The sequence below is a fragment of the Oncorhynchus mykiss genome, chromosome 17 (assembly GCF_057628025.1).
Source record: "Oncorhynchus mykiss isolate SJ-2025 chromosome 17, ASM5762802v1, whole genome shotgun sequence".
In the NCBI taxonomy this organism is placed as follows: Eukaryota; Metazoa; Chordata; class Actinopteri; order Salmoniformes; family Salmonidae; genus Oncorhynchus; species Oncorhynchus mykiss.
The window spans coordinates 8,001,432-8,021,086 of NC_143038.1; the positions used below are offsets into that span (position 1 = coordinate 8,001,432).

The 19,655-nt window shown below is 43.5% G+C and overlaps 1 protein-coding gene and 1 long non-coding RNA gene across 3 annotated transcripts in view; both read left to right on the forward strand.

Annotated features, from left to right (window-relative positions):
* The window catches only part of LOC110493556 (ubiquitin carboxyl-terminal hydrolase 43), a 117,122-nt gene extending 102,732 nt beyond the window's left edge, over positions 1–14,390 (forward strand). Inside the window, exons 9-16 of one of the 2 annotated variants that reach the window (XM_021567902.3) lie at positions 1,118–1,221; positions 6,109–6,186; positions 6,357–6,486; positions 7,083–7,202; positions 7,316–7,574; positions 7,837–7,995; positions 8,396–8,602; positions 11,373–14,390. In XM_021567902.3, the coding sequence (XP_021423577.3) occupies positions 1,118–1,221; positions 6,109–6,186; positions 6,357–6,486; positions 7,083–7,202; positions 7,316–7,574; positions 7,837–7,995; positions 8,396–8,602; positions 11,373–12,613 (2,298 nt within the window). In that variant the 3' untranslated portion in view covers positions 12,614–14,390. The remainder of the gene's footprint in view (positions 1–1,117; positions 1,222–6,108; positions 6,187–6,356; positions 6,487–7,082; positions 7,203–7,315; positions 7,575–7,836; positions 7,996–8,395; positions 8,603–11,372) is intronic. The other variant, XM_090204650.1, reaches the window with a different exon arrangement.
* A 3,694-nt stretch (positions 14,391–18,084) lies between these two features.
* Positions 18,085–18,807, forward strand: LOC149975703 (uncharacterized). The gene is made up of 2 exons (XR_016487710.1): positions 18,085–18,170; positions 18,396–18,807. It is a non-coding gene; the product is annotated as an uncharacterized LOC149975703 (long non-coding RNA).
* Positions 18,808–19,655: the final 848 nt, after the last annotated feature.

Below are 19,655 nucleotides of genomic sequence, written 5' to 3' on the forward strand. Positions count from 1 at the left end.
TTGAAAAGGATCCCATGTGTGTTGGAAATGGCACCCCATGCAGAAGTAGTGCACTATATAGGGAATAGGGTGTCATTTGATTTTGACCAAGTCATCCAGGCTTGGTGTATTTTCTGCACCATACATTTGTGTCTGTACCCAAAAAATACAAACATTTGCTGAAAAGGAAGATAAGGATATTCTCTCCTCGTGGCTATGTCGGTTTAATATTTAATCCCACTTGATTTGTCCCTAATCCAGACAGATTAAAAGTAGTACAAATATCCTCCAGAAAGACAGTGATATGACATGAAATCTTCACAGGCATTAAATAAACAGGTGTTTATCTAATCTTCAACATGCACACAAACACACACACACACACCTCCTCCACTCACTTTCACTCCACTCTCCCTCATCCAAAGAAGTTCCCTCGAGTTCCAAATTTCCCTTAAACTCACTTATTAACTCACCCTAATTGCTCATCAACGATGACTTGTTCATTATGGTCTTACGAAAGATAGCCTCACAACCGCATATGTATGGTCCACTCCCCCGAACAAAATACTTCTTTGCCATTTTCATTTGGTTGTTACGGTCTTATTAACTAGGATGCATCCCAAGTGACACCCTATTCCCTACACAGTGCACTACTTTTGACCAGAGCCCTATGGCTCTAGTAGTGCACTGTGTAGGGAACAGGTTGACGTTTGGGACGCAGCGTTACTCATTTATTTCTCTGTATGCTTGGCTGCGGCTCTATTCTCCAGCGGCCTTCATTCCAAATGAGACCATTAGGTTTAATTTGCGACGTGATTCTCCTCTCTACCTTCTAATAACTTAGCCCCTCTTGTCTAATTCATCTCCTAATGCACCTTGTTCAGTCAAGGGTGGAGCTGTGGAGCTAGAGACACCGCTAACAATGCTGTTGTTATGAGTGGAACCTATGCCCATTTGTGATACATTTTGACTTTAGTAAAAAGAAAGATACCGTACTGCTTGCTCCCGCAGTGTTCTTACAGTATTACAATGCACTTGTATTATAGAAACAGTTTGTACGATATCTCCTCTAGTGTCATCTTACCTCGTCTTATCTCATGTCTCACTTATCTCGTTGAATGCCCGTGTCTCCCTATAGAATGCAGGGTTGCTGTTCAAGGTCAGAGTGGTGGGAGGATCTGCCTCCTACAGCTACCTGTCCCCACAAGATGGACGCCCTCTCTTCCACCCTGCCGTGGACAGGTAAGACCACCAGCACCTGCATTATCCATCTCTCTCACACGCTTTCTCTCTCCTATCTCTCTCTCTTTCTCTTTCATTCTCTCTTTTTCTCTCTCTCTTTCTCTCTCACTCGCTCTCACGCTCTCTCTTTCTCTCTCTGTCACTCTCTCTCTCTCTCTCGCTCTGTCAAAATACCTAAACTAAGGTACTATTTGTACATAAAGCCTACTCAAATGCCTGTCATGGAGTATCTTTTTTTTTCACTGTCAGACATAAAATGGTAAACCACGGTATCTCTGAACACTCAGAAACATCACAGGTGAATGAATGCCATGTTGAAGTAGAGATCACTTGCCTATTCTGTGCAAACAGTGCCTTTGAGAAGCCAATGAGCCATGAGGGGCTCACTGTAAAAAGGTAGAGGAATCAAGTCGCAGTGAAGATAAGACAAGAGCCTTTATTCTCCCTTCTGTAGAGCAGGTTCAGCTGTCGTAGGAGCCACAGGGAGCTCCATCTAAAGCCGTGCTGTTGCTGTGATGTGACGGTATAGTGCAGTAGGACTCAAACCACAGGAGTTCTATTGAGGAGGTGGGACATGGGGTCAGACGCTAGGTAAAAGTAAACGTGTCTTGGGGAGGGTGAGTTCGGGGAAGGGGGGTTGCCTGTGTGACCCTCTCTCATCAGCAATGGCAAGAGAAGATGTGTCATCGAATGTTAAACCGTCTGACCCATTATATACAGAGATACATAGATGGATCAGAAAAACGTCTTGATTTGAATCATCTTTGAGTTGAATTGACCAGAATGAATAAGTGGTATCCTAGCTGACTATTCGTTATCCTTTGTTCTGGCAATTCATCTCACTCAAGAGCATGACCATTCAGTTCTCAGAGTCCTTGAATTACAATGCGGTTATAAACAAAAACATGGTTCTGTTGTTATTTCAATTGTGTTCTTCCCTAAAGCTAGAGAGGAGCCATTCTGTCTGGTCTTTATGTTGAAAAAAATAATATTTTCATCAAAACACAGCATTACTGTATTCCTCTTACAATGTAATTGCACCAACTCATTTTTCATAAACGGACATGCAAGGAGACTTGGGGGATTGACTTCTGTACAGCGTTGGCTTTACAAACATGTCATATGGAAGTTATTTCATAGACTTTTCCCTGGCCAATGTCGAACATGATGTTCCTTAGAAACAGTACATAGCCTGAGGCAACAATTTCAGGTATGAACAAGATTCGATTAAAGACAAAGTCTCTTTAGGAAAGAACCACATTGGGTCTGTGTGTGGTCAGGAAGGTTTTCTGCTAGAGGCAGAGGGGAAGCCACAAACACAGGGAGACAGGAGACTTTTTCCGCATATCAAGTATACAAACAGGATGAGAGAGAGACAGAGAGAATAGCAGCTGACTGACAAGTAGCTGGTTGCCTGAGGACTGAGTAGGTGGACAGCTCTGTACAGCAGGGGAGCATGGTGTCATCATCAGCCACTCTTCACGGGTTCTGAGCTTCGCTCTCCCATGAATGAGTGATCCTCTGAAGGTCAAAGATGTGGCCCTTGGACACTGGAAAAGGGCACTGGGAAAGGTCAAGGGCACTAAGAAAGGGCTCGACAGGCTTACCACCCTCTCTGGGAGTGTGTGCATGCATGTGTACGTCTCTCTCTCTCTCGCTCTTTCCCCTGGTGCTAATTTCAACCGCTCCTTCAGGGTATCAGGAGGTCTGGTATTATAAAAGGAAGTGGTGTTGATCGGCAGGGAAAGGAAAGGTAAAGGGGAGGGTTTGAGAAGTAGGACTGTTCTCCAAGGGAATTAGAATGGCGTGTGACGGACAAGGGATGAGACACAGGCATGGCCATTGAAGGAGCGTGTGTGTGTGACACACATGCATGTGTATGAAAGAGCCATTGGAACCACAATAGTGCTTTGAATCAGAGGGCATTGTTGTCTGAGTGTATTGAGGCTGAATTCCAAGTCTGAGTACATGACAAAGATCCATTGTAAAGAGTTGTGACACAAGTGCCTCTTGACATGGTCATTCTGTACTGAAAATACAGTCAACACAATTGGAATTCAGAGGGGGGGAAACTAGCTTGTCTTCCTTGATTTCCTTTCGTGGGATTAGCATTTTTATCCAGGCAAAAGAATAACAGTGACATCATACTCTGTCTCTGTCCCCATCTCTGTAACTCTTATTTTAATCTCTTCCATGACAGAGACAAATCCTATAAGCAGCTCTGCTATAGTGCCTAAGTGCCTGCTCTTTGCCCCCCAGTTAGTAAAGTCATAAGTAAGCATTTAAGACGTTGGGTTCAGACCGTGGCAGACTTTTCAGCTCTGAATTACACAGTCAGATTCATTTTGACAAGCAGCCTCTCTTCCTTAATTGCAATTGTTTTCTGTGTGGATTTGAAGGCGGGTTGGAATAATGTGTGAACGTGAAAGGAATTAATGGGGCCGCGGTCGTCTGTGGAGCGAAGCTGGCTGTTAATTCTGAGGTGATATTGATGAACACAATAAACATGCATCCAGACATGATTACACACACACACACACACACACACACACACACACACACACACACACATACACACAAAAAACATCCTTTACATTATAAAGAGTCACAGATTCAGTCCTTTGTGCTCATACAGTATGTGTGCACACGCCTGTCCATGCTAACAAGGTATCAGTTTCACTTTGAAATTAGAGGTTTTTCCAAACGTCTATGGGTGAAGTCATGGTAAACGTTGTTTTTTGACATTTAAGTTGAGACACTGTTACCTAACTCCCCATAAGTTAAATACAACCACTTGCTGGGGGTGAACGTTTGGGAAAGGCATTATACCATTGCCCAGCACTGGGATTGAACACAAAACCCTCAACGCCAGATTGCAGCTTTTACACCCATCCACCATCCCTGTCCACAACGCCCTAGCAAGCCAACAGCTTACTTTAAAATAATAGCGCTCACTTTTCCCCCTAGTGGCCGGTTTTGAAGGCAATTCTACACGTTCTTGGGACCTGGTTGGATGTCTCTACTTTGACTTCAAACTAAAGCGATCTCCCTGGTTCACGAACACACACACACACACAGATAAATGTCAGACTACATCCACTATTGAAGCAGTGTCCTTTACGTCCCAGTGTCCTTTATGTCCCAGTGTCCTGCAGGTAGAGGAGGTGTTAGATCTATCTCAGTGTGTATTCATCACTCATTACTGTCTGTCTGTAGCCACGGGGACTGTGACCTTCGGTCAAGTCAAAGGCAGACAGCAGCACACAACCTGACACAACCGAGGACTAACTTACCTTTACAACTTACACTTTCAAGGACACAAGCAAACACACACTCACACACCAAATGAATAGTTCTTCTGACAGCAGTGCTTCAGACACTAAGTTGATTCCCCAAATGGATTTCTCCGTCTGTGTTTCTACCTCAGAACTCCCCGTTTCCTGGAGAGTGATTGTTGAAGAGAGAGACGTTGAAGGTTTGCCTTTTATAGCACCCTTTTGTGTCAATGAGACCAAAAGGGAGACGAATGATCCTTGTCACACAACAGTGTCGTGTCTATTGTGGCAGCTGCTTGGCAACAGTTGAAAGTCACAGAGAAGAGTACAGAGCACTCAGTTCACAGTTATAACAGAAAGCAGTCTCTTTCATTAAATGGATGTCTTTTCAGTCACTTTCATTTCATGCTGGTTTAGTAATCAACACCATGATCAAGGTGGTTTGATTTTACTCTTGGCGTCAATACCTTATGGAAGCCTGACACCTAGTGGCGCATTTCAGAGCTTCCCACTGTGCCCACTAACCGGTGCCCATTGTATTCCACTGCATCAGCACCTCTTATCATCAATCAAACTCAATACAAAGATTACCTGTACATTTGAGTCAGGAATGTTTTACCGTGATGGAAGTCTCAGGTAAACAATGGCTTGACTTAGAATACAGAATACTGATGTTTGTTTACACACACACACACACACACACACACACACACACACACACATACACCATACCTAATAGGGAAAGGTTAGCATGGACCTGATGGCATCTCAAAACAATGTCTAACACTTTTGGATTCCGAAGGCTTGACGACTGTTTACAAACTGGGAATACTACAAGTATCATGCTGCAGAATACTGATGTGTATTACAGTGTACGTTACAGATGGACTTCGATAAATGCAGTGTAATACGACATATAATACAACTCCCATTGTAATGGCATTTTAAAACAGTAATCCTTGAGGTATGAGACACAAACCTTTGTCTATGTGAAAAAATGGGATACCTAGGCCAGCTAGGTATCTAGGCCAGTATGGGATACCTAGGCCAGCTCTATCCCAGTGGTAGTCTAGTAGACACTGTATCCAGTGGTAGTCTGGTAGACATTGTACCCAGTGGTAGTCTAGTAGACATTGTATCCAGTGGTAGTCTAGTAGACATTGTATCCAGTGGTAGTCTAGTAGACACTGTACCCAGTGGTAGTCTGGGAGACATTGTACCCAGTGGTAGTCTGGTAGACTTTGTACCCAGTGGTAGTCTGGTAGACTTTGTACCCAGTGGTAGTCTAGTAGACATTGTGCCCAGTGGTAGTCTGGTAAACATTGCATCCAGTGGTAGTCTGGTAAACATTGTACCCAGTGGTAGTCTGGGAGACATTGTACCCAGTGTTAGTCTGGTAGACATTGTACCCAGTGGTAGTCTGGGAGACATTGTACCCAGTGGTAGTCTGGTAGACTTTGTACCCAGTGGTAGTCTAGTAGACATTGTACCCAGTGGTAGTCTGGTAGACATTGTACCCAGTGGTAGTCTAGTAGACATTGTACCCAGTGGTAGTCTGGTAGACTTTGTACTCAGAAGATAGTGTGTATTCATCATGTAATATGTTTTCCAGAGCCCTGAAGTTATGTGGCCCAGGAGGACCACCCCACGTGAAGCTGGTGATTGAGTGGGAACACAAGATCAAAGAATGGTGAGCACTGGACATACACATGTACACACACCAAATCAATTGACTCAGAAACACACACACACATTCATTATTTATTGCGTAGAACGATTCACTCTGTCTTTATCTCGCTCAATCTCTCACAAACACACACACTCATACCCCAACTTTTTGCGTGTGTGTGTGTGTGTCAGTCTGTTTGGTAACATCCAGGAGGAGGTGGTGAAGGACTCAGAGAGTGTGAGAGTCCAGCAGCAGCAGCACCTGCAGCAGCACAGCTGTACCCTGGACGACTGCTTTCAGCTCTACACCAAAGAGGAACAGGTAACATGGACTATACAATACCGTCCAATGCAACTGGTCTTAACCTACTCTTGGGGTACTGAACATTAAAGATGCACTATGCAGAAATTGTACCTCCTTTCAATGAGAATGACAGATCTCTATGTGAATTGGGTCGAGTCGACCAAAAGGTTACAGTACATATAGCAGCTTTAATACTGCATTAGTCGATTCATAAGTTGATTACTCACTCTCACTCTCTCTCTCTCTCTCTCTCTCTCTCTCTCACTCTCGCTCTCTCTCTCTCTCTCTCTCACTCTCTCTCTCACTCTCTCTCTCTCTCTCTCTCTCTCTCTCTCTCTCTCTCACTCACTCACTCACTCACTCACTCACTCACTCACTCACTCACTCACTCACTCACTCACTCACTCACTCACTCACTCACTCACTCACTCACTCACTCACTCACTCTCACTCCCTGAGTATTTTTATATGGTTTTGGACAAACGTAGTGTATGAAGACTAACTTTATCTGAGACTTCAACACTGACCGTGTGTGTGTGTGTTCTCTCCAGCTGGCCCCAGACGACGCATGGAAGTGTCCCCACTGACCGTGTGTGTGTGTGTGTTCTCTCCAGCTGGCCCCAGACGACGCATGGAAGTGTCCCCACTGTAAGCAGCTCCAGCAGGGCATGGTGAAGATGTCCCTGTGGACCCTCCCCGACATCCTCATCCTCCACCTCAAACGCTTCCGACAGGTAACTGGAGCCGATCACATGTAGCGGATTGCCGTTCTTCCCAAAAGCACCACAATGGAAATAAGTCATTCATTGTGTTAACCTTGATAGTTGTTTCAAATTCAATGAATCAGGTGGGCGAGCGGCGCAACAAGCTGTCCACCCAGGTGCGCTTCCCCCTGGCTGGGTTGGACATGGCCCCCCACGTGGTGAAGAGGTCCCAGAGCATGAGGAACCTGGGGGACCTGGGACCCTGGCCCCCCACATGGAAACAGCCTGAAGGCAGCAGTCATCATATTAGTCACCCAGACATGGCCCTGCCTCCTGACTTCCTCTATGACCTCTATGCAGTGTGTAACCACCATGGTGGGATGCACGGCGGACATTACACAGGTACTGGTTGGCCATTGATATACCATTGATGTAGGAGACGTGATGTTGATGAGAGAGGCATACTGACTGGCTGTTGATCGAGATGTGAGGAGAGAATATTGTTAGTGAGAGAGATGCCTACTGCCAAATAATGATGATACATAGAACATGCATAACAGTACAGTGCCCTCTTCTATAGTGGTCACATCAACTTACATTACTATACCCAGGACATAATGATTGTGGTGCAGCCTGTCTCTACAGTCCTGTGTGCGTCTTGCAGCGTACTGCAGGAACTCAGTGGACGGTCAGTGGTACAGCTATGACGACAGCAGTGTGGACCTGGTGCCTGAGGAGGAGGTGTGTACCAGGGGGGCCTACATACTGTTCTACCAGAGACGTAACGTCATCCCCCCCTGGTCCGCCAGCAGCTCAATCAGAGGTGGGTAGTGTACCACACACACACAAACACACAGGCATGGACACACACACATCACAGCAGAGAGTTCACTCAGGGTTCAATTCCATTACAGCTGAACTCCGTACAGAGGTAGTATTAGATACATCAAGACCATTCAGCCTTTATCCACTAAAGGTTAACTCATAACTGCAGGTTTCACTCATGTCTGAAATACATGGTGTTGCAAGCACCATGCTCCAACCACCTGAACCAGCAAAACCTCAATGTGATATTTCAATTGCTAAATGCTTTATTGTACATAGAAATTATCTGTGTAGTTTTTCTGTGTGTTTTCTGTATTGACTGGATTAGAACTGACATGTGTAGGTGTCGTTCTGGTCCAGTGCCCATAGTCACAGAAACGTCTCTCTCCCCTCTGTAGGCTCCACCAGTTCCTCCATGTCGGACCACTGGCTGGTCCGTCTGAATGGGGACAGTAAGAGGGGTAGTCTGGTGTCCCGCTCCTCCACCACCTGCCCCTCCTCTGTCCACGACTCCCCGGAGTCCCCCGTCTTCCTTGATGACCCCCCAAGAGAGGAGGAAGGTGAGGGGCCTGGGAAACATGAGATGCATGGTAAACCAAAGAAAGGTAAAAAAACAACAACATAGGTCTTCATTCCATTGGTGGTGGAAGGGTGATGGGTGGTGGTGGTGAGTTTTCCCATTACTACAGTAGGGAAGAGTGGGGTAACTTGAGTGGTTTACATTCAACATCACTCCGTCAAGGGAAACAGTATTATTTCTAACAAAGATATTTACATACACTGAGTATACCAAACATTGGGAATAGCTTATTAATATTTAATTACCCCCTTTTGCCCTCAGAACAGCCTCAATTTGTCAGGGCATGGACTCTACAAGGTGTCAAAAGTGTTCCACAGGGACACTGGCCCATGTTGACTCCAATGCTTTCCAAAGTTGTGTCAAGTTGGCTGGATGTCCTTTGGGTGTTGGACCATTCTTGATACACACGGGAAACTGTTGAGGCCCTGTTGTTACCTCATATCCCAGCGATAATGCCTTACACCTGGGAAGAAAACACTTACATTTGCTCAAGTAGCCATTGGCTCAAATTACCCTAAGACAAACATTTTGGCTATATTATCCCACACAGATACAAGGATGCACTTTCCTGCTAGGTTTAGGACCACATATTGAGCATATAGAGACCCCAACTGATGTATAGAACAATCTTAAAATGATCTACTTTGGTTTAGACACAAGCATCATAAAAATTCACAATAAATTAGTTTTGCTTTGTGAAAATCCATTTTTTGGACCTAACTTGCTTACCACTTTTTCCATGTGGTTTCTTCCTTCACAGACTCGAGAAAAGGATGACCTCATCCTAAATATTTGGTCAAATGATTATTGTGTATGGTTTCCTAGAAACAAGGGTGGCTCAACTTTCCCCTTTGGCTCAACTTCTCCCCTATTTAAAGCACTTTGAGCATCTGGAAAAACTAAATCTAATCAGTGGTTATTATTATTCCATGTTGCTGAAAATACGCCACATGTGAGCATAGAGTGCATCACCTCTTTAATGTTTAGCTGAACACATTCTACTCTAACTGTGGATGTGCATTTATGTAATCTCTTCCTATACATGCACAGTCCATGCCTAAATACAGTTGAAGTCAGAAGTTTACGTATACTTAGGTTGGAGTCATTAAAACTCGTTTTTCAACCACTCCACCAATTTCTTGTTAACAAACTACAGTTTTGGCAAGTCGGTTAGGACATCTACTTTGTGCATGACACAAGTAATTTTTCCAACAATTGTTTACAGACAGATTATTTAACTTATAATTCACTGTATCACAATTCCAGTGGGTCAGAGGTTTACATACACTAAGTTGACTGTGCCTTTAAACAGCATGGGAAATTCCAGATAATGATGTCATGGCTTTGGAAGCTTCTGATATGCTAATTGACATAATTTGAATCAATTGGAGGTGTACCTGTGGATGTATTTCAAGGCCTACCTTTCAACGTAGTGCCTCTTTGCTTGACATCATGGGAAAATCCAAATAAATCAGCTAAGATCTCAGAAAAGAAATGGTAGACCTCCACAAGTCTTGTTCATCCTTGGGAGCAATTTCCAAATGCCTGAAGGTACCACGTTCATCTGTACAAACAATAGTATGCAAGTATAAACACCATGGGACCACGCAGCCGTCATACTGTTCAGGAAGGAGACGCGTTCTGTCTCCTAGAGATGAACATACTTTGTTACGAAATGTGCATATCAATCCCAGAACAACAGCAAAGGACCTTGTGAAGATGCTGGAGGAAACAGGTACAAAAGTATCTATACCCACAGTAAAACGAGTCCTATATCGACATAACCTGAAAGGCCACTCAGCAAGGAAGAAGCCACTGCTCCAAAACTGCCTTAAAAAAGCCAGACTACGGTTTGCAACTGCACATGGGGACAAAGATCTTACTTTTTGGAGCAATGTCTGATGAAACAGGATAGAACTGTTTGGCCATAATGACCATCGTTATGTTTGGAGGAAAAAGGGGGATTCTTGCAAGCCGAAGAACACCATCCCAATCGTGAAGCACCGGGGTGGCAGCAACATGGTGTGGGGGTGCTTTGCTGCAGGAGGGACTGGTGCACTTCACAAAATAGATGGCATCATGAGGAAAGGAAAATGATGTGGACGTATTGAAGCAACATCTCAAGACATCAGTCAGGAAGTTAAAGCTTGGTCGCGAATGGGTCTTCCAAATGGACAATGACCCCAAGCATACTTCCAAAGTTGTGGCAAAATGGCTTAAGGACAACAAAGTCAAGGTATTGGAGTGGCCATCCCAAAGCCCTGACTTCAATCCCATAGAACATTTGTGGGCAGAACTGAAAAAGCGTGTGCGAGCAAGGAGGCCTACAAACCTGACTCAGTTACACCAACTCTGTCAGAAGGAATGGGCCAAAAGTCACCCAACTTATTGTGGGATGCTTGTGGAAGGCTACCCATTTTACCCAAGTTAAACAATTTAAAGGCAATGCTACCACTGGGAATGTGATGAAATAAATCATTCTCTCTACTATTATTCTGACATTTCACATTCTTAAAATAAAGTGGTGATCCTAACTGACCTAAAACAGGGATTTTTTTACTAGGATTAAATGTCAGGAATTGTGAAAAACTGAGTTTAAATATATTTGGCTATGGTGTATGTAAACTTCTGACTTCAACTGTATATAATGTTGCCGGGAAAAAAAGCTCATTGTGATCGCTGTGCTTGTTATTTACAATTTAATAAAAGGGGTTTGAAAATTGGAAGTTAGTCTAGCTTAAAATGTCAGAGACACTATGGTAAAGTGTTATTTTCTCTCTCTCTTTAACCACCAGGTGGTTTTGAGACCAGGCCGTTCGTACGGGGCATCCAGGGTCGTAGCGTTAGCATGAGGACCCCCACTAAGAACAAAGAGACACTGAACAAGGTCTTCCCGCTACGCTGGTCGTTCGGCTCCAAGGACCGCCAAAATATTGCAGCCGAGGCCTCCCCTGCTCCCATCCCCACCCCTGCCCCTGTGGAACTGGTGGAGTATCTAGAGTCTGGAAGAAGACCTCGCTGCACCAAGGACTCTATAGTCAATTTAATGACGGGCTCTGAGAGCCGGAAGGGTCCTGCCATCAGCTCCCCCAATGTGAGAAGCAGCCTGAACTGCATGGGACAATCAGAGTCTCCACAGATGCCAGAGGGCCAGAGAAGACCAGTCACAGACAAGACAGGGAGTCTGAGACGAAGTAGCAAAGGGTCCCAGCAGCAGCAGAGAGACCAGGGGGACCAGAGAGACCAGGGGAATCAGAGAGACCAGAGGGACGAGGGTAGGATGGGCAGTAGTAGTAGTACTAACACTCTGACCAGGAGGAGCACCAAGAAGAGTAAGGAGAAGGACCAAGGAAAGCCCCAAGAGGCCCCATCTAGGAGGGGGTCTAGTGCAGGCGTCCAGTCCAGCTCCAGCACCCACAGCCTCAGGGACAGAGACTGGGAAGGCACCCTGAGGAGAGGGGCCAAGGGCCACCAGGACCCACCACCAAGGGACTGTCTGGTACCACCCGAGGGAGAAAAGAGAAGGAAGGGTGAGAAGGTAGAGGAGGCCTCCAAGAGCCACGAGGGGCTGCTGTCTTTCTTCAAAAGCAACTTCAAGAAGAAGGACAAGGAGTCGTCATTGTCTCGCAAGTCCGACTCTGGAAAAGTTGGCGACGTCGGCGGGTCCAGCACCTCCCAGCTGTCCCTGTCCAGTGGAGCCCCAGGAGGGGCCACGAAGACGGGGGAGGCGAAATCCAACGGAGCCCCCCGCAACGGGAATGCCAATCGTCTCGGAGACGAGCTACCCAACGGTAAACCCAGACGCGCCGCTGCTACCCATATCAAGCGCTCTCAGAGCTCATCCAACATCCCCAGCAAGGAGGAGTCTAGCATGCGAAGGACCGCCTCTTTACACCGCAAAGGACTGTCCCATGGCGTGGCTCCGCCCCCTCGCAGCCTCACAGCAGAGACGCCCTCCTACGGTACCCTGCAGAGGACTCGCTATAGTACCAACTCACTGGGACGCAAGAGGACGGTCCCCGAGTCCAGCTTTTAGCTGACACACACACACCCTGACACACACACACCAGGGTCGTTTTCACTAGGCACCAAACAGAAGAAATGGACTGAACAGGGAGGGAATTAATTTGTCGAGTAAGAAATGCTATGTTTTTGTTTTCCACTGCAAAATGTTTTTTCTACATTTTGCTACAGTGACTTTGTGCACTAATCCATCTGACCCTGATCAAAGCAATGGAGCTCCACTGGAAGGATACTCCTGTAGCACAGAAGCACAGGTATGTGAAAACCACACACGGTGGCGTGGAGGGGTGTAGCGTCAGTGAAAGAGCCATTCACAGGGCCAAGGAGAACATTTAGGAAAGGTGACACAAAGTACAACTGCTAACATAAACAAAATGTCATATCAGAATGAATATTTTCTTATTCCAGTTTTGATTTTATTTATGTGTACAAAATGATTGTGACTTAACAAGTGCCTCAGTAACTGATATGCAGTTTTTAACCAATGAGTTTGTGGACACCTGGTCAGCACCGGAAGCACATGTTGTATTCACACACATACATGCACACACACACACACACACACAGGCATGCACACGCACGCACACACATTATCTACACTCGTGTCTTAAAATCGTAGTAAATGAATGGCATTCATCACTATCCTCCTCGATCGGTTTGTCCAATGGTAGCAACTAAAGGAATGTTATGACGGTGTCATGACAATACGTTTTGTTGTTATGTCTGTACGCTCTAGATGATTTGGACCAAAACATTGATTCATTGAAAGTCTACATCAGAGCTTTAATAGGTGATTTTCTCCTAGATTGAACTATGAATGATTTAACTGGTTGTACGTGCTGCTTGCACTGCAAACTGGCTGCTATATAGATTCGCACATTGCAAGTGAAGGTTATGATATTGCACTTTCTACAATGCCAATGGTACCGAACTCTCCCTTTCATGCAGTAAGAAGGATACCCTCCTAACAATATAACTTGGCCTACGCAACACGTCCCTCTTCATTCTTAAACTCGTGAAAATATGCAGTTTGACCACACAATCCATTATTATAAATACAAGTACATTTATATGGAAATTTGACATTTTTAGCACTGAAATCTGGCTTTATGATTCTAAGGAAATTACTGTGTTTTAAATTAGTACAAAATGACCTCAGATTGATCTATTCTTGCTACCGGTAGGTAATTTAACTTTCTGATGCTGATACACTGACATTCTGGTATGTAGGTCTATGTGGTACTGTATTAGAGAGGCAAGCGGTGTCGATTGATTGCATCACTATGCAGTTCTCTATGAAGGATCATGCACTGTAACAGTAAGGTCACTGTAACAGTAAGGTCATTTATTTGAATCATCAGACTGTCCACTACAGTAGGCAGTAGATGTACTGCTCTGACCACCCCTGAATGTCACATACGTGTTATTTATCAACCTTGATGAGCTCTTTGGCCCCCCCTTATCCAGTCTTACATCTCATCCTCTCTCTCTTCACTCCTCCACATCGATCCGTCTTTTTTTTTTCATTCTCTGTCATCCATTGTGTCTCTCATCAAGTCTCTTTGGCCACAGACTAAAGGTCCCCTCTGCTCCAATCTGCAGAGCTCTCGCCTGGCGTTAACAACGGCGTAGGCGTTCGATTGAAACACCCCTCGCTCTCACTGGGTTGAAATTAGCGGTGTAATTGGGTCGAGTCTCTACGGTACAATATCCCTTCTTAAGAGTCGTTAAGGTACACCGTGGGAAGAGGCTGTAGCTACTGGCAGTCACGCAATGTCTGAGTCTGAGAACATTTTTTTTACCAGTTAGTCATCCATTGTCCTTCCTGAAAGCTACAGTATATGTACAGCTGCAGTATATGTGCTGCAGTATATGTGCTGCAGTATATGTGCTGCCGTATATGTGCTGCAGTATATGTGCTGCAGTATATGTGCTGCAGTATATGTACAGCTACAGTATACAGTGCCTTGCGAAAGTATTCGGCCCCCTTGAACTTTGCGACCTTTTGCCACATTTCAGGCTTCAAACATAAAGATATAAAACTGTATTTTTTTGTGAAGAATCAACAACAAGTGGGGCACAATCTTGAAGTGGAACGACATTTATTGGATATTTCAAACTTTTTTTAACAAATCAAAAACTGAAAAATTGGGCGTGCAAAATTATTCAGCCCCTTTACTTTCAGTGCAGCAAACTCTCTCCAGAAGTTCAGTGAGGATCTCTGAATGATCCAATGTTGACCTAAATGACTAATGATGATAAATACAATCCACCTGTGTGTAATCAAGTCTCCGTATAAATGCACCTGCACTGTGATAGTCTCAGAGGTCCGTTAAAAGCGCAGAGAGCATCATGAAGAACAAGGAACACACCAGGCAGGTCCGAGATACTGTTGTGAAGAAGTTTAAAGCCGGATTTGGATACAAAAAGATTTCCCAAGCTTTAAACATCCCAAGGAGCACTGTGCAAGCGATAATATTGAAATGGAAGGAGTATCAGACCACTGCAAATCTACCAAGACCTGGCCGTCCCTCTAAACGTTCAGCTCATACAAGGAGAAGACTGATCAGAGATGCAGCCAAGAGGCCCATGATCACTCTGGATGAACGGCAGAGATCTACAGCTGAGGTGGGAGACTCTGTCCATAGGACAACAATCAGTCATATATTGCACAAATCTGGCCTTTATGGAAGAGTGGCAAGAAGAAAGCCATTTCTTAAAGATATCCATAAAAAGTGTAGTTTAAAGTTTGCCACAAGCCACCTGGGAGACACACCAAACATGTGGAAGAAGGTGCTCTGGTCAGATGAAACCAAAATTGAACTTTTTGGCAACAATGCAAAACGTTATGTTTGGCGTAAAAGCAACACAGCTGAACACACCATCCCCACTGTCAAACATGGTGGTGGCAGCATCATGGTTTGGGCCTGCTTTTCTTCAGCAGGGACAGGGAAGATGGTTAAAATTGATGGGAAGATGGATGGAGCCAAATACAGGACCATTCTGGAAGAAAACCTGATGGAGTCTGCAAAAGACCTGAGACTGGGACAGAGATTTGTCTTCCAACAAGACAATCATCCAAAACATAAAGCAAAATCTACAATGGAATGGTTCAAAAATAAACATATCCAGGTGTTAGAATGGCCAAGTCAAAGTCCAGATCTGAATCCAATCGAGAATCTGTGGAAAGAACTGAAAACTGCTGTTCACAAATGCTCTCCATCCAACCTCACTGAGCTCGAGCTGTTTTGCAAGGAGGAATGGGAAAAAATGTCAGTCTCTCGATGTGCAAAACTGATAGAGACATACCCCAAGCGACTTACAGCTGTAATCGCAGCAAAAGGTGGCGCTACAAAGTATTAACTTAAGGGGGCTGAATAATTTTGCACACCCAATTTTTCAGTTTTTGATTTGTTAAAAAAGTTTGAAATATCCAATAAATGTCGTTCCACTTCATGATTGTGTCCCACTTGTTGTTGATTCTTCACAAAAAAATACAGTTTTATATATTTATGTTTGAAGCCTGAAATGTGGCAAAAGGTCGCAAAGTTCAAGGGGGCCGAATACTTTCGCAAGGCACTGTATGTACAGCTGCAGTATATGTACAGCTACAGTATATGTACAGCTACAGTATATGTACAGCTGCAGTATATGTACAGCTGCAGCATATGTACAGCTACAGTATATGTACAGCTACAGTATATGTACAGCTGCAGTATATGTACAGCTACAGTATATGTACAGCTGCAGCATATGTACAGCTACAGTATATGTACAGCTACAGCATATGTACAGCTGCAGTATATGTACAGCTGCAGTATATGTACAGCTGCAGTATATGTACAGCTACAGCATATGTACAGCTACAGTATATGTACAGCTGCAGTATATGTACAGCTGCAGTATATGTACAGCTGCAGTATATGTACAGCTGCAGTATATGTACAGCTGCAGCATATGTACAGCTGCAGTATATGTACAGCTACAGTATATGTACAGCTGCAGTATATGTACAGCTGCAGTATATGTACAGCTGCAGTATATGTACAGCTACAGTATATGTACAGCTGCAGTATATGTACAGCTGCAGTATATGTACAGCTGCAGTATATGTACAGCTGCAGTATATGTACAGCTGCAGTATATGTACAGCTGCAGTATATGTACAGCTACAGTATATGTACAGCTGCAGTATATGTACAGCTGCAGTATATGTACAGCTGCAGTATATGTACAGCTGCAGTATATGTACAGCTGCAGTATATGTACAGCTGCAGCATATGTACAGCTGCAGTATATGTACAGCTACAGTATATGTACAGCTGCAGTATATGTACAGCTGCAGCATATGTACAGCTGCAGTATATGTACAGCTACAGTATATGTACAGCTACAGCATATGTACAGCTGCAGTATATGTACAGCTGCAGTATATGTACAGCTGCAGTATATGTACAGCTGCAGTATATGTACAGCTACAGTATATGTACAGCTGCAGTATATGTACAGCTGCAGTATATGTACAGCTGCAGCATATGTACAGCTGCAGTATATGTACAGCTACAGTATATGTACAGCTACAGTATATGTACAGCTACAGTATATGTACAGCTACAGCATATGTACAGCTACAGCATATGTACAGCTACAGTATATGTACAGCTGCAGTATATGTACGACTACAGTATATGTACAGCTGCAGTATATGTACAGCTGCAGCATATGTTCAGCTGCAGTATATGTACAGCTACAGTATATGTACAGCTACAGTATATGTACAGCTACAGTATATGTACAGCTACAGTATATGTACAGCTACAGTATATGTACAGCTACAGTATATGTACAGCTACAGTATATGTACAGCTGCAGTATATGTACAGCTACAGTATATGTACAGCTACAGTATATGTACAGCTGCAGTATATGTAGCTTTCAGTTTATACTTTTAATGGACCTAGCAATGCCACACTTTATCGTAGGGGTGAGAAAGACACTTCAACACCCCACACCAGTTAGTCCTTGACACTAATTAACTCATCACACTTAGCGTCTGCCTGTGCCACTCAGGCACAGTTCTAAGCAATAAAGATTGAAAGAATGTCTGGTCACGTCGTGTCCATGTTTTGCACATAGAATATACTGCTGAAGTGTAAGTTGAAGGAAGCATTGTGGGCAGCAATTCAACAGCTTGTCATTGGTACACCAAGCATGGATAACAATAAGGTACCAAATCCATATGGGCAATTTTCAGCTAATTTCTTTAACAAATTATTCCTTTTGTTAGTATAGCCAGTTTTCACTCACAATAATTAGTGGACCAAGCCAAAGCATTGGTATTATCCTGGAGCAATTTTTTACAATATTAAACTCACCAGTCACTATTGACTCTGTTGGGAAGATGCAGGATCACATCAGTTTCATGTTAAATAAATAAGCCTATTACAATCCTGAATTGTGAAGTTTTGTCATTTGTCTTTGCAGCTTGAATTCCTGGGGGACAGAGGGGTGTTGAGTTTGAGTTGCTACAGTACTTCGCAGTCAACCGTCTTAAAACTTCACTGTTGCCCGTAGGTCTTTTCTGTTACCGAGTTATGCTTGGTGATAGATAGCATGTCTTATCTATAGACAACATGGTCTCGTTAAAATATGTCAAAATAGTGCCATATTAACCATTAGTTATACTGTATGTCACAGAAACAAACATATTATGTCTGCTGTGGGAATAAGAGCGTTCGGATGAGACACAAAGTCTGTATTGTTCATTGACATTTTGTTTATTTCTTTTGTTCTAGATGAGGACGCTATGTACCTACCACAAAGTTTACTTGTACCAAAATTAAAATGAAGACTACAAATGAAGGAGGTTTTTTTCCAATTATTTTGTGAAATGTGGGATAAAGATGATTTATATGCAACTTTTCTACATTTTATAAGAGTTTTGTAAATATATGAATACACATTGCTCTATATAATATATGTATAAAGGGAGACATGATGTAGTATAGCCTTGTATAAATCGCAGGGCTATGAGGTTAAGGCTGATGCACAAGTATAGGCCTCAACTGTGGTGTGTACTGTTCTTCTATGCACAAGAGTACGACAAGGTATATGCTATTACTGTAAAACTATTACTGTAAAACGACCACGAGGGTTTGTATCTGCCTAATATGTTTATACTGCAAATAAAGCACATTGTTTAACACACTTGGGTTTGTGTGCAGTTATGTATTCTGTTCACTCACTTGGATACATGTGTATTGTATATTCTAAACTGAGTGGTTCGAGCCCGAATGCTGATTGGCTGACAGCCGTGGTATATCAGACCATATAGCACAGGAATGACAAAGCATGACTTTTTACTGGTCTAATTGCATTGGTAACCAGTTTATAATGGCAATAATGGCCGTAAACAACACCCCCTCAGGCCTTATTGCTTAGTGTTCTTAATGTTTTTTACACTCAGTGTATATTATAGTATACATGAGTATAGTATGGTGCTGGTTCCATTGTTGGAGCTGTCTTCATACTCTTCAAGCGTCTACATAAAGAACACCTATAAACATCATCTCTCCCACCACCCATGCCAGTATTTCTTTCTTTGAAAGGTTCACATTGTTGTACTTCAGGGCTGGGCTCAATTCGAATTGAAGGCATTCAATTCAGGAGGTGGTTTAAAAAATTAGAAAATGAAACACTTTTGAAGTAAATAGCTTCTACTAATCAGTTTATTGAGAAGTCATTGAAAATGGATGCAATTTTTTTAAATTAACTTTACTTTCTGAATTGACTGCCTTCAATGCAAATTGAAACCCCAGCCCTGATACAATTACTTACAATGAACTGGCATGTTTTGAATTAAAGGCCAAGTACCAAGGACATAAGTGTGCTGAACAATTCCAAGCATACCTGCACTTTCACAGTTCAAAAAGAATAAACAGACCAACCTTGTTGATTCTATTGAGTGACTGGAACAACAATGAATAATGGACGCAACTGAGCAGGACAATTCATTTTTCATACTCTACTTTCAAAGCTCTCATTTGAATATTTTG